The sequence below is a fragment of the Elgaria multicarinata genome, chromosome 4 (genome assembly GCF_023053635.1).
Source record: "Elgaria multicarinata webbii isolate HBS135686 ecotype San Diego chromosome 4, rElgMul1.1.pri, whole genome shotgun sequence".
Lineage (NCBI taxonomy): Eukaryota > Metazoa > Chordata > Lepidosauria > Squamata > Anguidae > Elgaria > Elgaria multicarinata.
The window spans coordinates 63,183,188-63,201,189 of record NC_086174.1 but is presented as its reverse complement, the minus strand read 5'-3'; the positions used below and the strand labels follow the sequence as shown (position 1 = coordinate 63,201,189).

The following is an 18,002-nucleotide window of genomic DNA, read 5'->3' as shown; positions in this document are numbered from 1 at the left end:
ATATGCAATAAGGTCAAATGCATAAAAATATGCTTCCCCACACCCAAAATACGAGTTGATGCAAAAGCCAAGAATTCAAAGGAACCATTTCCTTCTCTGTTTTCAATATTAAAATAAATGTCTGTCACAGCATGTTTAGGTTTCAAGATTCTTGCCACAATGCAATGGGTGGGTCCTAATGACCAAAGACATCTTGGCCAGCCATTTGATTCTTTTGTTTTCTTCCGAATATTTATTCCTTTAATAGTCAGAAGACTAGAATGTCAGTTACATTTTCAGGAAAAGAAATTACTTTTCTTTTGTTCTTGTTAATGATTCTTAAAAAAAAAAAAAGCAGAGGGTGTGGATTCAAATAGAATTTCATAACAGATTAAGAGAAATGTTACTTAAGGACTGTGTTATGTCTAAAAAGAAAATTATTTGCAGAACATCTCTTTTCAATCTACCTTTCTCAGACCAACCACTCACTCCAGATGACTGTTAACAGCTTTCAATAACTATCTCTTAAAATAATACTATTACAAAAGCATAAACTACTTCAAAGCTGTGGCTGACAGGAAGTATTTTTAGCTCTGCTCTCTTCCAGTATTTCAGAGTAAAGCTGTAGAAAAGTGACTCTTTGATGATCAAAAATTACTAATAATTCTCTCCCTATTATTTTCCACATTTTGGAAGTCTTTCACTTCCTCACCCAGTTAGAAGGAACCAGATGCCACAGTATTGGAGGCCTCCGTAAAATGCATTTTCTGGCCCAGTTTTGTAGGTTTCAAAAACTTCAGCGTTTGCAAAGTGCTTTGCAAATGAAAGGCCTTTCTGGGTTATTTTCCCTTCACAATAATTGTGCACTTGTTGTTCAGGAACCAGAACTATTTATTTATTTATTTATTTATTATTTATATAGTACCATCAATGTACATGGTGCTGTACAGAGTAAAACACGAAAACAGCAAAACCCTGCCGCATAAGCTTACATTCTAATGGAATCATAATAAAACAATAAGGAGGGGAAGAGAATGCACCAAACAGGCACAGGGTAGAGTAAAACTAACAGTATAAAAGTCAGATCAAAATCATGTTTTAAAAGCTTTAGAAAAAAGAAAAGTTTTTAGCTGAGCTTTAAAAACTGCGGTTGAACGTGTAGTTCGCAAATGTTCTGGAAGAGCGTTCCAGGCGGGAAATGGAATTTCCCAGGCCTGTAGATGTAGAACCTCATTGGAAAATATGTATCTTAACCGGCATTTAACTATGTCAGTTGCAATATAGTTTTAGAACGGACAAAGGTGGAGATGAAATATGATGGGCATTAGGACCAGTGAAAACTGGTTAGACAGGGTGGAGGGCAATAAATAGTTGCGGCTGCAGAAGGGGGAGGGGTTCCATCACTGCTGGGCATCTCTTCCCTAATTTAAAAACAACTACGGCAATGACCACCACCTCCAAGAGACTACTGCCATTACTCTTCCATAGCTAAGCTGATCTGATAGGGGCTAACGTGAATGCTATGCTTTGGTGTGAAGGAACAAAAATGCTCTCCATTTTTATATTTAGTTTCCCTTTTGGATGTTATAGAGTGAAATCTTTTGTGTGTGCTGATCAGTTTCATCCAAAAGGTCAAAAGTTTAGTTAGATATTATAGGGGACAGGAAGCTTTGTCAGGAAGCCAAAGATTTGCAGAAGGCTCAAGTCAAAAGTTGAATTAGGCTAAAAGAACTAGGGATGTGCTCCGCTTCTAATCGGACCGGAGAATTAGAAGCGGAGCGGGGGGCTTCGCCTGCCCTTAAGGCGGAGGCGAAGAGGATTGGGGGGCCGGCGGAGCGTGGCGAAGAGGATCGAGGTGAAGGCGGATCCTTTGCCTCGATCCGGAGCTCTGCCAGAAAGATAAATGGGGTTTACCGGGCCCTGCCGCTGTCACTGTCGCCCATGCGGTGACAGTGGCAGGGCCTGGTAAACCCCCCTCCTCTCCCTTACCTGCGTCCATCCGCGGTCCATTGGCTTCTTCAATTGAGCCCGCGGTTCAACCAGGAAGTCTAGGCCGCACTTGCGGCCCAGACTTCCTGGTTGAACCGCGGGCTCAATTGAAGAAGCTGATGGACCGCGGACGGAGGCAGGTAAGGCCCCCCTCCCCCTTGGTCCCTTACCGGGCGGCGACGACAGGGCCTGGTAAACCCCCCCCCGCCCTCCTCTCCCGGCCTTACCTGGCACCACTCCCCTCCACTGCGGAGCTCCGATTCGGAGCTGGAGCTCCACGGCGAAGAGGAGCGGAGTGGCGCGGAGCGGGCCGATCCGAAATTTTCGGATCGGCCCGCGGGGTGGAGCGGGGGGTCCATGCACACCCCTAATAAGAACCAAAATGTCTGTAAAGGAAGGGGCAGGGAGAGAGTTCAACACAAGGCCAAAGGAATAACTTGGGAATTTAGGATGAAAGTGAGCAGGAAACTACCCCTCTGATTGGTCAGAGTTGGGGAATGTAGGAGAAGGAATTGCAGTGGAAATTAGTTTGGAGATCTTCTTAAGGAAAAATGTAACAACACGGTGATGGGAATCCAGAGCAAGTAAGCTCTTACTGCAACAGCTAGAAAGAAAGCATGAAGTGAGTCCGATGAGATGGAGTGCTCATCTGGCTGAATGTGGCCTTGTTGAAGCTACCATGTGGACAGCTGCCATGCTAGTTCAACCCTCTGGAGTTCACCAGAAGGCCATGCCCCTGGCCACCCCCTTTACCCAATCACCTATCATTGGGTGGTTTCCCGGGTTTTGTGCAACCCCCCCCCCCCCAATTCTATGAAGTTGAATTGCCTCTCTTAAGGCTTCGTTACTGGCATTAAGAACTTTAAGCTAAAATATGCTGGTACTTTTGGTACTTTGGCCACATCCCTTTTGCTCAGCCCCATTTTAGCCCCACCCACCACAGGAATGTGGCCCCTGACAGCTTCTCCAAAGTCGAATTCAGCCCTTGGGTTGAAATAAGTTCAGCATCTCTGTGTTATAGGCCTTAGCTAGACCTACTTTTTAATCCACAACAGAGGAGGGAAGATCCTGTGATGTGATTATTGCGTGATCCCTCCTCCATTTACACATGAGGCGTGACGACCTCAGGAGGAGAGGCATCGCGCCCACCTTTTTTTTTTAAAGCGACAGGAGTGCACGAGCACAGAAAGGTAAGGTTTTTTTAAAAAAATACTTTCATTTCCCCGCTCCCCACCATACCCCCGATGGGCGCAGCACTCCTGAGGAGTGCTGCACCCCATGCGTGGCTCAGCACGAGGAATCAGGCGGAGCCGGGTCAACCCGCGGCAATGGGCCACACATTCAGCAGTCTCGGCCTCAGCCCGAGACTGGAAAAAACAGGGCCAAAGTGGAGGGCTCTATCCTGGGGCAAGGGAGGGATCATTCCTCCCTGATCCCCTGTGCATCATGTGGATGCACAGGGACAATCCCGGGGCTCACCCCAGGATAAATCCTCGTCTAGCTCAAATCAAATCAAATTGTTATTTATTACAGTCGCAGACCAGCAAAATCTAGCTAAGGCCATAGGCTGCACTCCTAGTTCATGTAAGTCCCAATAGGTCTGGTCTTTGCTTTGTGTGAGTAAGGCCCTTTCTACACCTAAGGATTATCCCAGGCAAATGGAGGGATCATCCCTGCCTGCTCCCGGGATCCCCTGTGTGTCATTTGCATGCATAGGGATGATCCCGGGAATATCCCGGGGGGAAAAGGCAGGTGTAGAAATGGCCATATTCTATACTACAGATCATGCTCCAAAATCTTCTACAAAACCCAGTAGAATTAAGAGAAGAATTGGATTATTTGTCTTGTATTTTATACATGCACACAAAGGACTTCTCCCCCCCCCCAACCCCATTCCCACAACTGTTAACTGTTAATTGAGGTTGAGGGCTTTAATACTTGAGTGGCATCCCTTCATCTCACACCTCAGCATCTTCAAATCCCAAGTCTGCAATCACCGCTAGCTTACAATGTCTTGTCTCAGTGCAGGCAATATCTATAACAGACATGTCCAGAAGAGGAAAAACAGATTACTTTTCTCTGGTGCACTGTCAAGAGAACAATCTTCTCTTGCCTGCGACTCAAACAGATCCAATAAGTGGATTGGAAAAAAGTCACCTTTTTAAGCTGGCCCTTCCAAAAATATTTTGGCTTCTGCACCTAATCTTTATTTATTTTTATTTGTTTTGGTGTTTCAGAGAGCATAAATTCTTAGTGGTAGAAGCCAAGTTTACTTTCAGATTCTAAGCAAAAATTAAACTCTAAGCTTGGGCTTTCTGGAAGGCCAATAAATTCCCAAATGATGCCAACTAACAACTTTCATGGCTGTATTTGACAGACTGCTGAAATATATGGGCCTGACAGCAGGGACCAGATCTCAGAGCATCCTTTGTTTGTCAATAATCATGGCCATACATTTCCCCCCCTGTTCAATATACTTCAGTGTTGCTTGTGGTCATAGATGTACTGTATGTTATGCTTAGCTTTAATGTTCTAGAGAAAATGACTTCTATTTGTTTATTTTCTTTAATGGATTTATAGTCTGCTTTTCAGGGTAAACACCCTCACAAAGTGCATTTCAACTGACTTTAAAAAGCAAAATGCATAATCAAACCCTAAAAAACAAGTTTCATTACATAAATAATTAGAATAACAAATATGATATAACAAATACTTAAGCCTTATGGGCTATATGATGTTCTACTGATCTCTTCCAGCAGGCCTACCCAGTTGAATTTTAAGATGCCTTTTAATAATAATAATTATTATTTATTTATATAGCACCATCAATGTACATGCTGCTGTACAGAGTAAAACAGTAAATAGCAAGACCCTGCCGCATAGGCTTACATTCTAATAAAATCATAATAAAACAATAAGGAGGGGAAGAGAATGAACCAAACAGGCACAGGGTAGGGTAAAACTAGCAGTATAAAGTCAGAACAAAATCAAGTTTTAAAAGCTTTAGGAAAAAGAAAAGTTTTTAGCTGAGCTTTAAAATGTGCTGCTTTTAATAATGTATTAGTTTTATATGTTTTAATCAATTATATGTATTTTATGGTGTTTGCATTTGTGTTGTACACCTCCGCGAGTAACAAATTTATTTATTTATTTATATGATGATGATGATGAGCAGCCTTCCAAAATAAAGAAAATACCTTGCAACCATAGGCAGTGGTGGCTGGTGCCCATGGGGGCTGGTGGGGCACATGACAAGGCAGTGAATGGTAGGCAGAGCTAAGGGGCCACCATAGGCAGAGCAAAGGCAGCAACTCATTGCACAGGAAAGGGAAATGCAGGCCAATCATCTTTCAGATCGTGCCTGCAATGCAGAGGGCAACAACCAAAACACAGCAACATACAAACGTCTTTTGAATACACAGCAGCAGCACCAACAGAACAGGGAAACTGAGGCAAATTAACATCAAGGTCATGAATGCAAAGCAGACTGAAAAATAGAAACAAAAAAAGCAAAAATTGAAACAAAATTGGGGGAAAATAAGCAAGGGAATGGAGGCTCCCGGGATAGCACATACACACCCTGCAATCACTCCCACAGCTGCAGGACACCAGGTAAAAAAAGAGGAAGCATTTGCTTGTCTCACTAGTGGTTGGGAATGCCTTAGCCAACCTGTTTCCTGAGCCTATAGTCATCTTTGTGTGGTGGAGGATGAGCAAGTGATATTCAATCTCTGGCATCCTTGGGTAGCTACAGACCCCTGCAGGGCCCACTGCCAAGGCCTGTTCTAAACATATTTAATGGCCCAGCACTTTGAGCAGCACCGGGCAGCTGAATCTAGTTGTCATTAATTCCCCCAGACATAACATCACTCCAAGGTATTGTGGGAAATTTAAATGGTAGCTAGACTCAACCACCTGGCACTCTGCTTGTATTGTTGCTCAGAATGCTGATGCCTGCAACCATCAGGTAATCTCGGGGAACATTTGGGAGCAGGTCCCCCAAATGAGGTGCCATTTATCTACAGATTTTTTAAAAAGTGTTTAGAGCATTGAGATTTAAGTCCTTTTTAAAAAATAAAAATGTAATTGTCAACACTCACCAGAATTTGCTCTCACGCCAAAAGAGGTGAAAAATATTTTCACACGAAAGCAAATTGCAGCAGAACATTCCTTATTTTATCACAAAGTTTAAGTAAATATCTAAATTGCTGAGTGGTTGCAAATGAGAATTGGACAGAGGTAAACTCAGTTTAGATGCCAATGGAAGAATGCTCCAGTTCAGATAACTCCGTCTCTTTGTGGAGATTAAGAATATAGCTTTTTAAAGAACCAAGAAATTATCAGCTCCATGTTGCTGCTGCAAAATAGCTCTTCTATATGTGAATACATGTGCAAACGCAATTCTTTTCGTTGAGTCTGAACATCCCCTAGTAATAATGTCTTCACTGAGGTTGAATATAGCATCTCTATAGATATATTTCTATGAGCTAATTATTAGGGGTGCACATATGAACCTCCTCACACATTCAGTGAATTCATGAAGGAGGTGTACAATTTCTCTTGATACACACACACACACACACACACACACACACACACACACACATTTCATTCATTGTTAAGTGTAAAAGGACCCTACCACTAGGAATTATGGAGAAATTTGTTGCACTTTCAAACTAATACATGAACCAAAACTTCAAATTCGCATTTCCAAATTTTGCAATGGAATTCTCCAAGCCAAAACTGCATATATTAGGGGGGAAGCGCACTTTAAAAATGTGTATATTAGGGAAAAAAACATTTTAAAAGGCATTATATTAGGAAATTTGCTGTTAAAATGTGTATGTTAGGCAAATTTGTCTATAGAAGTAAATGAAGGTGTAGAAATGTGGCCCAAAATGTGTACAAGTTTTCAGATATACTCTTTAAAATAAAATCTCAAAGTTTGGGATAAACCGTAAGATTGGAAAAATAAGAAATGGAGAGAAACTGAGATTGACAGATTCATCTATCCTTACAGTCATATACAATAGACACAAATGGCCCCGCCCTTGACATCACATGCATCAGAAAGGGCCACCACCAAATGTCTGTACAATGTAAACGTTTGGAGTGGGGAGGCTTTCAGGTGTACATCTGTATGTGTCAATGCCTCCCCCTGAAAACATTTACACTGTACACGTGGATGCTAGGGGAGAGACTATGTGATGTCTCCAACATCATGGGGCAGAGCTACTCAGCGGGGCCTCATCCCCACTTGTGTGTTCAGATAAAGAAAATTTCTAATACAGCTACCAAACTCTGAGAAAAGACCTGACAATTGTGATATAATGACTCTGTGATTATGGGTCTTCTCTTCAAGCATGTTCATTCGCATTCACATTTTACAGCTGCCTCTCTTTTCAAATGTAGAAATAGCTCATGAGTGCGAATGCATCTCCATCAAACACTGAATGCGAGATGCAGCCCTGAAAACAGCTGGGACATCATTTGCAATGTGAGACACTTAAAACATTATGAAACTCTTAGTTTCCATGAATAATCTTCACACTTCTTTCTGACCTATAGAACAGTACACCAAACGCAGACCTTACAGACTGAAACTGGTTTAAAAGTGGCTCCCTCTCACCAGGGAAGCCTGGAAACTGTAATTTCATTTTATGTATGTATTATAATATTTCTATACCATTTAATATAAAATATATTAAAATTCCTAAGTTGTTCACAATAAAACAGCCTTGTGATGGGCACCTAGAGAATGCAGAACATCTTTACTAAATTACAGCTTCCAGGATATGGTGTGTGTGTGAAGAGGAATAATTCAGGGGTATTAGAGCTCAGGCCTGTGGGCCAAATCCAGCTGGCCTTGGGTCCCAGTCCAGCTTCTCAGCTTCCTCAGGTGATGATGCCCCTTTTCTCCAACTGGTTTGTTGGTTTCCTCGGTTTTGCACAGTATCCTCCTCCCTCAATTCTAAAAGGTTGAAATGCTGCTCCTTAGTTATTGGCAGTAAGAACTTTAAGCTAAAATATATGCTGGTATTCTTGTTAATTGGGGCAGGGGATTTGGCACCACTCCTTTTTGGCTGAAAAAGGTTTGACACCCTCAGTTTAACCAATATAAAACCAATTTGAGTTTGGGTAGATGCATTCACATGAAGTCAGTGAGATTACTTGAGCAGCAGTCTTCTGAAGGACAGGAACTGCCAGGAAGAAGGAGGGTGCCCCTAGAGAAACCCAGAAATATCCATATTGTTTGACTTGATTGTGTGATCCTGATTAGACGCATCTGTTCACTCTTTATGGATTAAGGAAAGTTCTGTGTTTGGTTCAGGAACAGCTAAGTGTCTGTGGTTTGCCTTTAGGGTAGATTTTATTTCAAACATTTCAGCTTAACCACTTTCTATGTCATCTTCTCTAAGTGATACGTGTTATTTTGATCTGTTGAGTAGAAATTTCCGCTTATAAAATGAATAAATAAATGCCTGAACAAACAAGTGCAACATTTGGCACACAAACATGCCGTGGCCTATATAAAACACAGCAGGTTTGATTTCAATGGGAGCTGGCTTAGGTGGAGCTTTCTTGCCGGGGGGTGAATGCCACCATCTCCAAAACCAACGTTCTGTAAAAACCAACGTTTATTATTATTATTATTATTATTATTATTATTATTATTATTAATTTATATAGCACCATCAATGTACATGGTGCTGTACAGAGTAAAACAGTAAATAGCGAGACCCTGCCGCATAGGCTTACATTCTAATGAAACCATAATAAAACAATAAGGAGGGGAAGAGAAAGCAAACAGGCACAGGGTAGGGTAAACAGGGTAGGGTAAACAGGCACTGGGAAGGGTAAAACTAACAGTATAAAGTCAGAACAAAATCAAGTTTTAAAAGCTTTAGGAAAAAGAAAATATGCATTTACATTCCTGTCATTCACTGTGATACTTTGAGTAGGGTGACCAGGGGCACTTCCACACGTCGTACTCAGGGCGCTTCCATGCGGCCCCAGTGCACCCCGAAAACGATCGTGTAACTTGCCTGTAAAAGAGACGAGGAAGAGGCGTCCTTGCCGCCGCTGCTGCCACCCACCTCCCTCCTCGACGGCCGGGATGGAGAGCTCGGCGGAAGAAGGCGGGCTGGAGAGCGGAAGAAGCTCTCCATCCCGCCTGCTTCTGCTGAGCTCTTCGAGCCGGCCGGCGAGGAAGTAGGTGGGTGGCGGTCGCGGCAGCAAGGACGCCTCTTCCTCGTTTTCAGGGTGCACTGAGGCCGCATGGAAGCGCCCTGAGTACGACATGTGGAAGTGCCCCTGATGAAAAGGAGATCAGGGCTCCTGTATCTTTAACAGTTGTATTGAAAAAGGAATTTCAGCAGGTGTCATTTGTATATATGGGGAACCTGGTGAAATTCCCTCTTCATCGCAACAGTTAAAGCTGCAGGTGCCCTGCCCTCTTTTAAATCTGGTCACTCTAGTAAAGCTCCTGCAGCTTTAACTGTTGTGATAGAGTTTCACCAGGTTCTCGATATATACAAATGACACCTGCTGAAATTCCCTTTTCTATGCAACTGTTAAAGATACAGGAGCCCTGTCCTCCTTTTCATATGGTCACCCTAACTTTGAGTTAAGGTCCAAATTCAGTCTAGATGGTAAAGCTAAGGCATGATCCAACCCTCCGTTTAGGCATGATAAGTGGGAGGGGGCAGTACACACACCTGATTCCCTGTGCACAACGCTGGAGGTCAGATGTGTGTACTGCCCCCATTTAGTGGAACAGTGGACCCAGGGATCACAGGGTTGCTGCCCTTGGACACTTTGATTAGCAGGGACTGTGGCATCATCTGCCACCCCCTCAGGCTCCCCTATTACCTCTGAAATGAGTTTGTTATAATGCAAAGTAGTTTGGGGTGGCCTAGTCCTGAATGGATCATTAAGAACCATTAGGTTTACAAATGACATGTATAATTATTAATTAGGGATGTTCATTGTGGGAAATCCACCCTTTTGGGGGGCTTGCTGGATTTCCACGGTGCCTGCAGCTCAGCTTGCATTTGGAAGCCAAGCCATAGGCTTTTCCCAAAATCCAGGAATTTTTCCTGTTTTCTTTTGAATTGTGTAAATAGAAAATTGTGCTAATTGCAACTGCAATTTGCCCAAAAATTGACTTAAATTTGCACAAAATACACAAATTGTGGGTGCAATTTGTGCAAATTTCTATTTCTGCAATTAATAAAAAACCTGGAAAGTCTGCAAACTTGCCTGACATAATGCAGATCAAGTTTGGAAATGAGTTGAAGTCTGGGCAGCTGGGCTGATGAAAGCTCAGTGACCTCCACCACACCCAGATGAATTGCTCTGATCTCCCTATATATAATACAGAGCAAGTGAGAAGGAGATGGATTAGCACAGCTGCCTGCATTTCTGTACTGACCTAGGGGTCGTGGCTAAGGGAACTGCCATGGTAAGTGCCAGCACTTCCACATTTACCAGACTCCGCTGCCCAAGCTCATATCTTCACCCAAAGACCTGCAGATCAAGCTTTAAAGTATTTGTGACATAGATCCACACACAATACCTCATATATATTATAATAAATGGGGTTGTAATCCTATGCATACTTACGAGGGAGGAAATCCCATTGAACATAGTGGAAGTTATTTCTGGATAAACATGGATAGGATATGGGTCAAGAGCAGTAATTCAAATTTAACCTAGACTCATTTGTTCCTATATTGGCACTTGAATGACACTTGAAAGAGTATGCTTTGAGATTGGCTATCCTTAATTCTCTAGGCCTATCAAATCCTGGAGTAAAGTGGTTGCTTCTAAACTGATTGACTGGCTTTGGATGTAATGCTAAACTGTGGTTTAACATTATGTGTACAAGCTCATGCATCCCTCTTCCCCTTTTCTCCCATGGAGTGACTGCCAGAAGATTATTTATTTATTTATTTATTTATTGCATTTTTATACCGCCCAATAGCCGAAGCTCTCTGGGTGGTTTGCAAAAATTAAAACCATAAAAACCATTCAAAACATATAAAACAAACCATATAAAAGCATAATGTAAAATGCAATATAAAATCACAACCAGGAAAAAATCAAGCAGCAATGCAGAAATTAATACAGATTTAAAATACAAATTGAAAACAGTGAAGTTAAAATTAAGTTGCTAGACTGTTAAAATGCTGAGAAAATAAAAAGCTTTTGCTTCTATTGCCAGCTAACCATGGGTTGTTATGTCCAAACCGAGAACTGTAGCTAGTCTTTACTCCGTATGGTTTAGGGAAATAAGTCAGGATCAGAAACCAGTGTTTGAATTTGGCTTCTAAATTGCCAAGCACAGTTTGTCCAGATTCGCACACAACAACGAATGGTGGTTAGTTGAAAATGGAAGCAAAAGATTCCAGTCTCCTCCTTAAAGCCACACTGGAGGAGGCAGGTGGGTTGCTCATGAGGCTCATTCATGCAACACTAATCTAGGGTTAAGCATTCCATCTGAATGCAGCCCCTGTCTTCTTTAGCTATCTCTGCATTTGTGAGTCTCACCAGCCATTTGCCCCTCTTCTCTGTGCTTCTCATTGAGCGAATATATTGAAAGACAAGGTCTACCAGAAGCTAGCTGAAATGCTTGCTGACAAGCTGGCGACCAGATCCAAGTCTGCAGTGGCATCCTCACTGTAAAGAACCTATTTGTCCAAATGTTTGGCAGTTCAGAAGAGATCCCTTGTTTGTGATCATGGAAAAGAATAAAAACTTTTATCCTTTCCACCTGTCAAATTTGAAATGCTGTCAAATTCGGGAAGGAATGGAATTGGGTAGTGGTTTGGGAGGGTCCAGTTGGGGTGAATTTACAGCAGGCATTTGGAGTTTCTGGTTTAGTATGATTCATTGCATGTTCCCCTGGGTTCCTCTGGAATATTTTCCCCAGTATTTTAAGAGCTCCATCATAAGGCTTTTGCAGAGACCTTTAAGTGTGGTTTCATACCCATGACATTATTGGCAAATAGGAGTGTCTGGATTTTGTGAAATCTCCCCTGCGGGTGTTTTGTGGGTTGTGCGGTGTCGTCCGTCCCGGTGTCTGTTCATAGATGGATTCTAAAAAAAATTCCCATTATGCAGAAAAATACACAAATAATTCCGCAAGGATGTTTGCAACAATTCATATTTATTTAGTACATAACATTTACTGTATTTCCCCTATTCCATCCAACCTTTCCCCATGTATATTTTCCAGCAGAAATTTCCATATTTTCCTGCAAATGAATTTGTGTCAATTTCTGTGGACTCCACACAGCCTGGTGGGGTGGGTAGGGGAGAGTTTGCAGCGGATTCCGCACATTGGATTTTTAGAAATCCAAACTCATTTTAGTCCATCTCTAATTTCGCCAGCATCCCTATCGGCACATACCATGCTGAGAGCATTTGTTTAGCCTGGAGCATGTGCATTGAGTCTTCACTGCCTTCCTTGCAGTTCTCTATAGTTCTCAAGATGCAGTTTCCAATTACAGTGCCATCAGTTTAGAGTGCTGTCCAATGCACAAAAGCATTCAAGGCTGCTTACACGGCACCAATCTGACCTTCCTTCTGCCTCCCCTCTCGCCCCACACGACTCTGCAGTGGTGGCAGAAGAGGACAACCTGCACTATAGAGACTATTGTGTCTATTGTGGCTTCTGTGTCCTGGCACATCCTTCTAATTGCACTGGAAGATCTAGATTCGCAGACAAGCCGCTGCCTCTCAGGGCAGCTGGTCTGCCTTTACTCGGCAAACTTTATATTTATTTTTTATTGCATTGTATTACATGTATATTTGCATGATTAATGCTATTCATTTCTTTATATACTACTTCGAACGCCTTTCATCCATTTCGATGAAGTGTGGATATGAAATATTATAAATCAATGAATAAAACCCATAATGAACCTCTGAATTTGAAAACCACTTGTCTACACAGATAAAAGAGGGACATTTTGGTAACCTTTGCCTTGAGGTAGAAAAAAAAGCAATTCAGTTCCATGACATTAAGAGCTTCCTGTGCTTGAACAATTCCAGAAACACTAGACCTTAGACTGGAGGTGTCATATTCCATCACATTTAGCTTTCTACAAACTCTCTGAATATTCTGCAAAAAGGAAAGCTTCAGTCAGGAGAAATCTAGGACTTCATTTCTCTGTCATCCTTCAGTGTTTTACTTCCTACATAAGAAGTGATTTATAATTCTATCAGCATTGTATCAGAGATCTTGGATGCAATCCTATACACATTCTTCTAGAGAGCTGGTCCCAGGCATCTCAAAGGGACTTGCTCCTGAGCAAGTGTGTTGATGACTACAGCCTTCTGGTGCTGGAATTTAGATCACTTTTCCTTTTGACATTTAAACCACATGCTGCACTAAAAATGAAGACAGAAGTCCACCAAAGGAGAGATTTATTTTCAGTTAAAACACTCACTACATTAAAACCACATGTCAGTAAGTAATGTATAAGCAAACTTATAAGCTTAGGACATGGTATGAATGCTGGGCTAATCCGTTGTATTTTACTTTCATTTTTTTTTTTAAAAAAAGACCAAACCATTGGCAACAATTAACTACCACAGCATAACTTGGCTATGGCAACAGGCTTTTGTGTGAATTTAAGAAATTGGCCTATATACCAAAAACAAAGAGGGGGTACCCTAAAAACAATTGAATGTATTGTGGCATGTGTTTTTATGGACTAGAGCTCACTTCATCAAATGCCTCAGATGTGAGGGATATTTTCCTCCAGAAACGAAGATGTACTTCTAACGCGACTAGGAAGTTCAGCTTTTTGGACAGCAAAAATGCATCATTAATGCCCATCTTTAAAAAGTACTTCTCTCAAAGTCCCTAAACACATTTCAAATTTCAGCCACACTAGACAGGAAAGCCTTTAAACTTTCATATATGTGCATAAAACACCATCTTCAGTAGAAGTGTACCATGTGAGCCAAGGGTTACAAAGAAAACGACAGGTTTTAAAAAACAAATATTAAAAGAAAATACCATATGATGAAATGACATGTTATCTGTAACACGACAGCTCTATTTGGTCATTTGGTACCTTTGGGTACTAAATGCATGAAAGGTCTTCTGAGAATGTGTCTAGGTAGCCCTACCCTCTAGGCACTAATGCATGCACTGGCCATGCAAAGTCAATAAGCCTGAAGCAGACCTACACACATACAGATGAGGGACATTTTACCTATGGTGGGTTAGTGTGTTGTCTGTTGTGCACTGTAAGTTACAGAGTTCACGTACAGATCTACTCGGCAAAAGCAGCAAAAAAACACTGCCACAACTACGCTCTTCTCAAGTGATCTCTATTCCCACTGCAAAGAAAGCTTGGATACCCATTTGGCTGGGCAGAAGAAGAGAAAAAGAGGTCTACCTGATTTCTCACTAATGGTCTCTGTCCTACTTCTAAATGACTTTTCCCAACTAACTCCAACTTCACCCATCATTCCATTCTAGACTCTGTTGTCATTCATTCCTGTTCTGTTGCAGGCAGAGAATAACTGGATCATTGCAGTTTTGCAAAGCTTGCTGTGTGGCTCTCTGGATCAGCAAACAGGCCAGAGTATCCCTTGTTGGGGATATTCCCTAAATTTCCTAGTTGGAAGTTCAGCCTCAAAATTCCAGCAGGATACAGATAGCCAACTGAAATTGTGCACAGCCAGTCACACTGGCTCTATACTCTGCTGTACTCTATTTATTTATTTACAATATTTACATACTGTCTTGGTAGTTTACAATAAAATGTTAATTGCAGAAAGGGAGGGTACAAAATAAATAAATAAATCCATTAAAAAATAGAAGGAAAATATACACATGAACTTGCAACATAAAACCAAACTAAAGCCAACAACAGGAGATAACATTAGTGCAAGGAATGATGAAACTGCCAAAAGCTTGGGAAAATCAAAAGGCCATCATCACCTGGCGGCTCTGAAAGGACCTCAATGTAGATGCCAGGCAAGCCTCTCTGGGATGCCACCAATGAAAAGGCCCTCCCTCTAGTAGCCACAAGCCTGGCCTCACATGGCAGAGCCATCCAGAGAAGAGCTTCAAAAAATGACTTTAAGGTCCAGCCAGTGGGAGGGGGGTGATCATTCAGATAAGCTGAACCTAATTTATTTGGCACTTTAATACCAGCACTTGAAATTGGGCTTGGAAATGGACTGGAAGCCAGTGCAGATGGCAAAGAACTGGTGTAATAAAGTCATATTTTATGGTAGCGTAATTTGCATAGGTTCAAATATTTTGTCTCCAATATTTTTGCTCCTTTTCTTTAGATGTTTCAAGATGTGTGGCAGAGAGGAAGTACACTCAAGAACAAGCACGCAAGGAGTTCCAGCAAGTGTTTATTCCAGAATGCAATGATGACGGCACTTACAGCCAGGTTGACTAAAAACTTTTGACTCTTTATTTGGCATGTCTGTCTGTTCAGTGTATATTTATTGTAGCTGGTTACCAAGTTCAGTTTCTTCTTCTCACTCAGAGTAAGGATATGTTGGTTCTGAAATTACATTTCAGTCTTCTTCTTTTAAAAGAACTGGAAGAAATATAGATGACTTTATAAACTTGGAGAAGTCAAACATGAGTTCTTAGTTAAGGATTCAGTGAGTGTCCTGGAAATCTCGTGGTGAAAAGCTTCACACATTCAAAAACACTTAAAGCTGATCGATGGTCAGAACACTCTAGGTTTCAAGATAAAGTACAGTCAAAATTCTTTAACAACCGGGTTTCCCAGTTGTTGTCTCAACAGTTCCAAAAATGGGTTCCAAACCCGATCAAGAGAAGAGACAGATTCCTGGTATGCTCCTTCAGGCAATCTCAATGGGGAATTCTTGAAAGGCTTAACAAACCATCCCAAGGAAACTGGACCAAACACAGCCACATGTTGGATGCTCAGGGAACATGGCCAAAGCCTAAACAAGATTACGGGGGCAGTTAAAACCTTGGGCACAAGGACTCTCTTGACCATACTTTAGCACTGGGAACTCCTTGCCACCCAAGCCTGGCAGAGGAAAAGTCCAATGGTCAATCCTATCCTGCTGCACATGGTGCTGACCCCAAACACACAATCCAGGGAAGGGAAAATCTCAGACACAAGGACTCCCCTGCTTGTACTTCAGCCAGGGAACTCCCCGCCACCTAAGCCTGGCAGGGAAAAGTCCAATAGTCAATCCCAGCTTGCCGAACACTGAGCTGACCTTGAAACACGAGCTCAAGTATATGAAAAGCCTCACAGCACTTTTCTTGGCACAGTCCTTAGAAATCCAAAGACCAAATAGAAGAGAATCCATGTGCAGAGTGCTTTCAAAGTCCCAAATGGTGATGGTTCTAAACAGGGAGGGATTTCAGGCCATGAGTTGAAAGATGTTTCTAGCAAAGGCTCTTCACCTTTGCTTCAGGTTATAAAGGGATTTCAGGCCTGTTCAAAACCACTGTAAATCATGCCCGTGTCCAGACAGGGCGGCACTGCTCAGCCCACCAAGATGATGCTACAATCTGAGTGACTCCTTCAACAAAGGCCCCCACCTTTCTAAAATACACACTATCAGTTCCCAGAGAAGTCCAACAGCTTCAAGGCCAAGACACTCCCGTGAGAACTGACAAGAGACGAACTTGCACAGACATTCCAAACTAGCTCTCATTAAATCTACTTACAAACCTGCAAGGCCTCCCCAGCCTTGCATGAGAGTTATATCTGACAAGAGCTTTTTGAGATGGGGGTCTCATATTTGAGTCTGACTGTTGTCAACAACATTATGAAGATGCACATCTTCAGCTATTTCCAGTCTCTTTTCTTATAAATGTTTTAAAACCCAAGTTGCAAGATAACACATTGGACTATGCATCTGTAGCATCTAACCTAGAACATTTTGTTCATGTAGTAGTACATTAATCTCAGCTATGAATTCTTATTAAGAAACATACTTAACTTTTGTATAGCAGTTTAATGGAAAAAGTCATTCTCAGTGGCTCAGTTCGGACAGCACGTTAGTCAATGCAATGTGAAAACTACACTCAACGGTTGAGTTTTTAGGAGGTACTCCCCACACAACATGTTCTAACTCCACCGTTGTGTGACTGTGGGCAACCGTGGAGTTGAGTAAAATTCATTGCAATGTTTGATTGATAGTTCTTCCACCCTCTGTCCTCCCCCGGTCCTCCCGAAAGTATCCCATCAGCCATTTCTGCAAAAACAAAAACAAAAAATAACCCAATCCCGGTGGCTCTCTTAGAGGGGCACTCACTCCTTTCACCACTATTTCTGTAGTCAGTGGGAAAAGTCAACTCAATGCAACAGAAAACTCCACAGAGCCCAAGCAACCTGTTCTGGATGGGTTGCACTCCCTCTGAAGGAGCAGGTGCATAGCTTGGGAGAATTCCTAGATCCATCATTTTCACTGGAGGCCCAGGTGAACTCCATGGCCCAGAGTACTTGGAGTCAGCTTTGGCTGATCCGTCAGCTATGGCCTTTCCTAGACAGGGATAACCTAGCCACAGTAATACATGCACTGGTAACTTCCCAATTAGACTACTGCAAGGCACTCTACATGGGGCTGCCCTTGAAGATGACTTGGAAGTTGCAGCAGCTAGAATGCTGACAGGAACATCTCATAGAGACCATATAACACTGGTTTTAAAGTAATTGCACTGGCTGACAATATGTTTCCAGTTGAAATTCAAGGTGTTGGTAATGACATTTAAATCCCTAAATGGCTTGGGACCTCAATACTTGAGGGAGTGCCTCTCCCTATATCTGCCTACCTGAGATCTATTGGAGGAGCCCTTCTCCATGCTCCACCAATGTGAGACATATGCTGTGGTGGGACATGGGAGAGAGCTTTCTCTGTTATGGCACCCTGGCTGTGGTATTCCCTCCCCCTGGAGGCCTGACTGGTGTCAACACTGGCATTATTTCAACACTAGCTTAAGACATGGCTTTTTAACAGAGACTTTGATGGCTAAATCCACCAGCCTGCACACTGTCTTGTTT

General features: G+C 42.2%; 1 protein-coding gene across 1 annotated transcript in view; it reads left to right on the top strand.

Moving 5' to 3' along the window:
* The window catches only part of SMOC2 (SPARC related modular calcium binding 2), a 165,252-nt gene that overhangs the window by 69,245 nt on the left and 78,005 nt on the right, over nt 1-18,002 (top strand). The window contains exon 3 of the mRNA XM_063125418.1: nt 15,289-15,395. Coding sequence (XP_062981488.1) covers nt 15,289-15,395 — 107 coding nt within the window. The remainder of the gene's footprint in view (nt 1-15,288; nt 15,396-18,002) is intronic.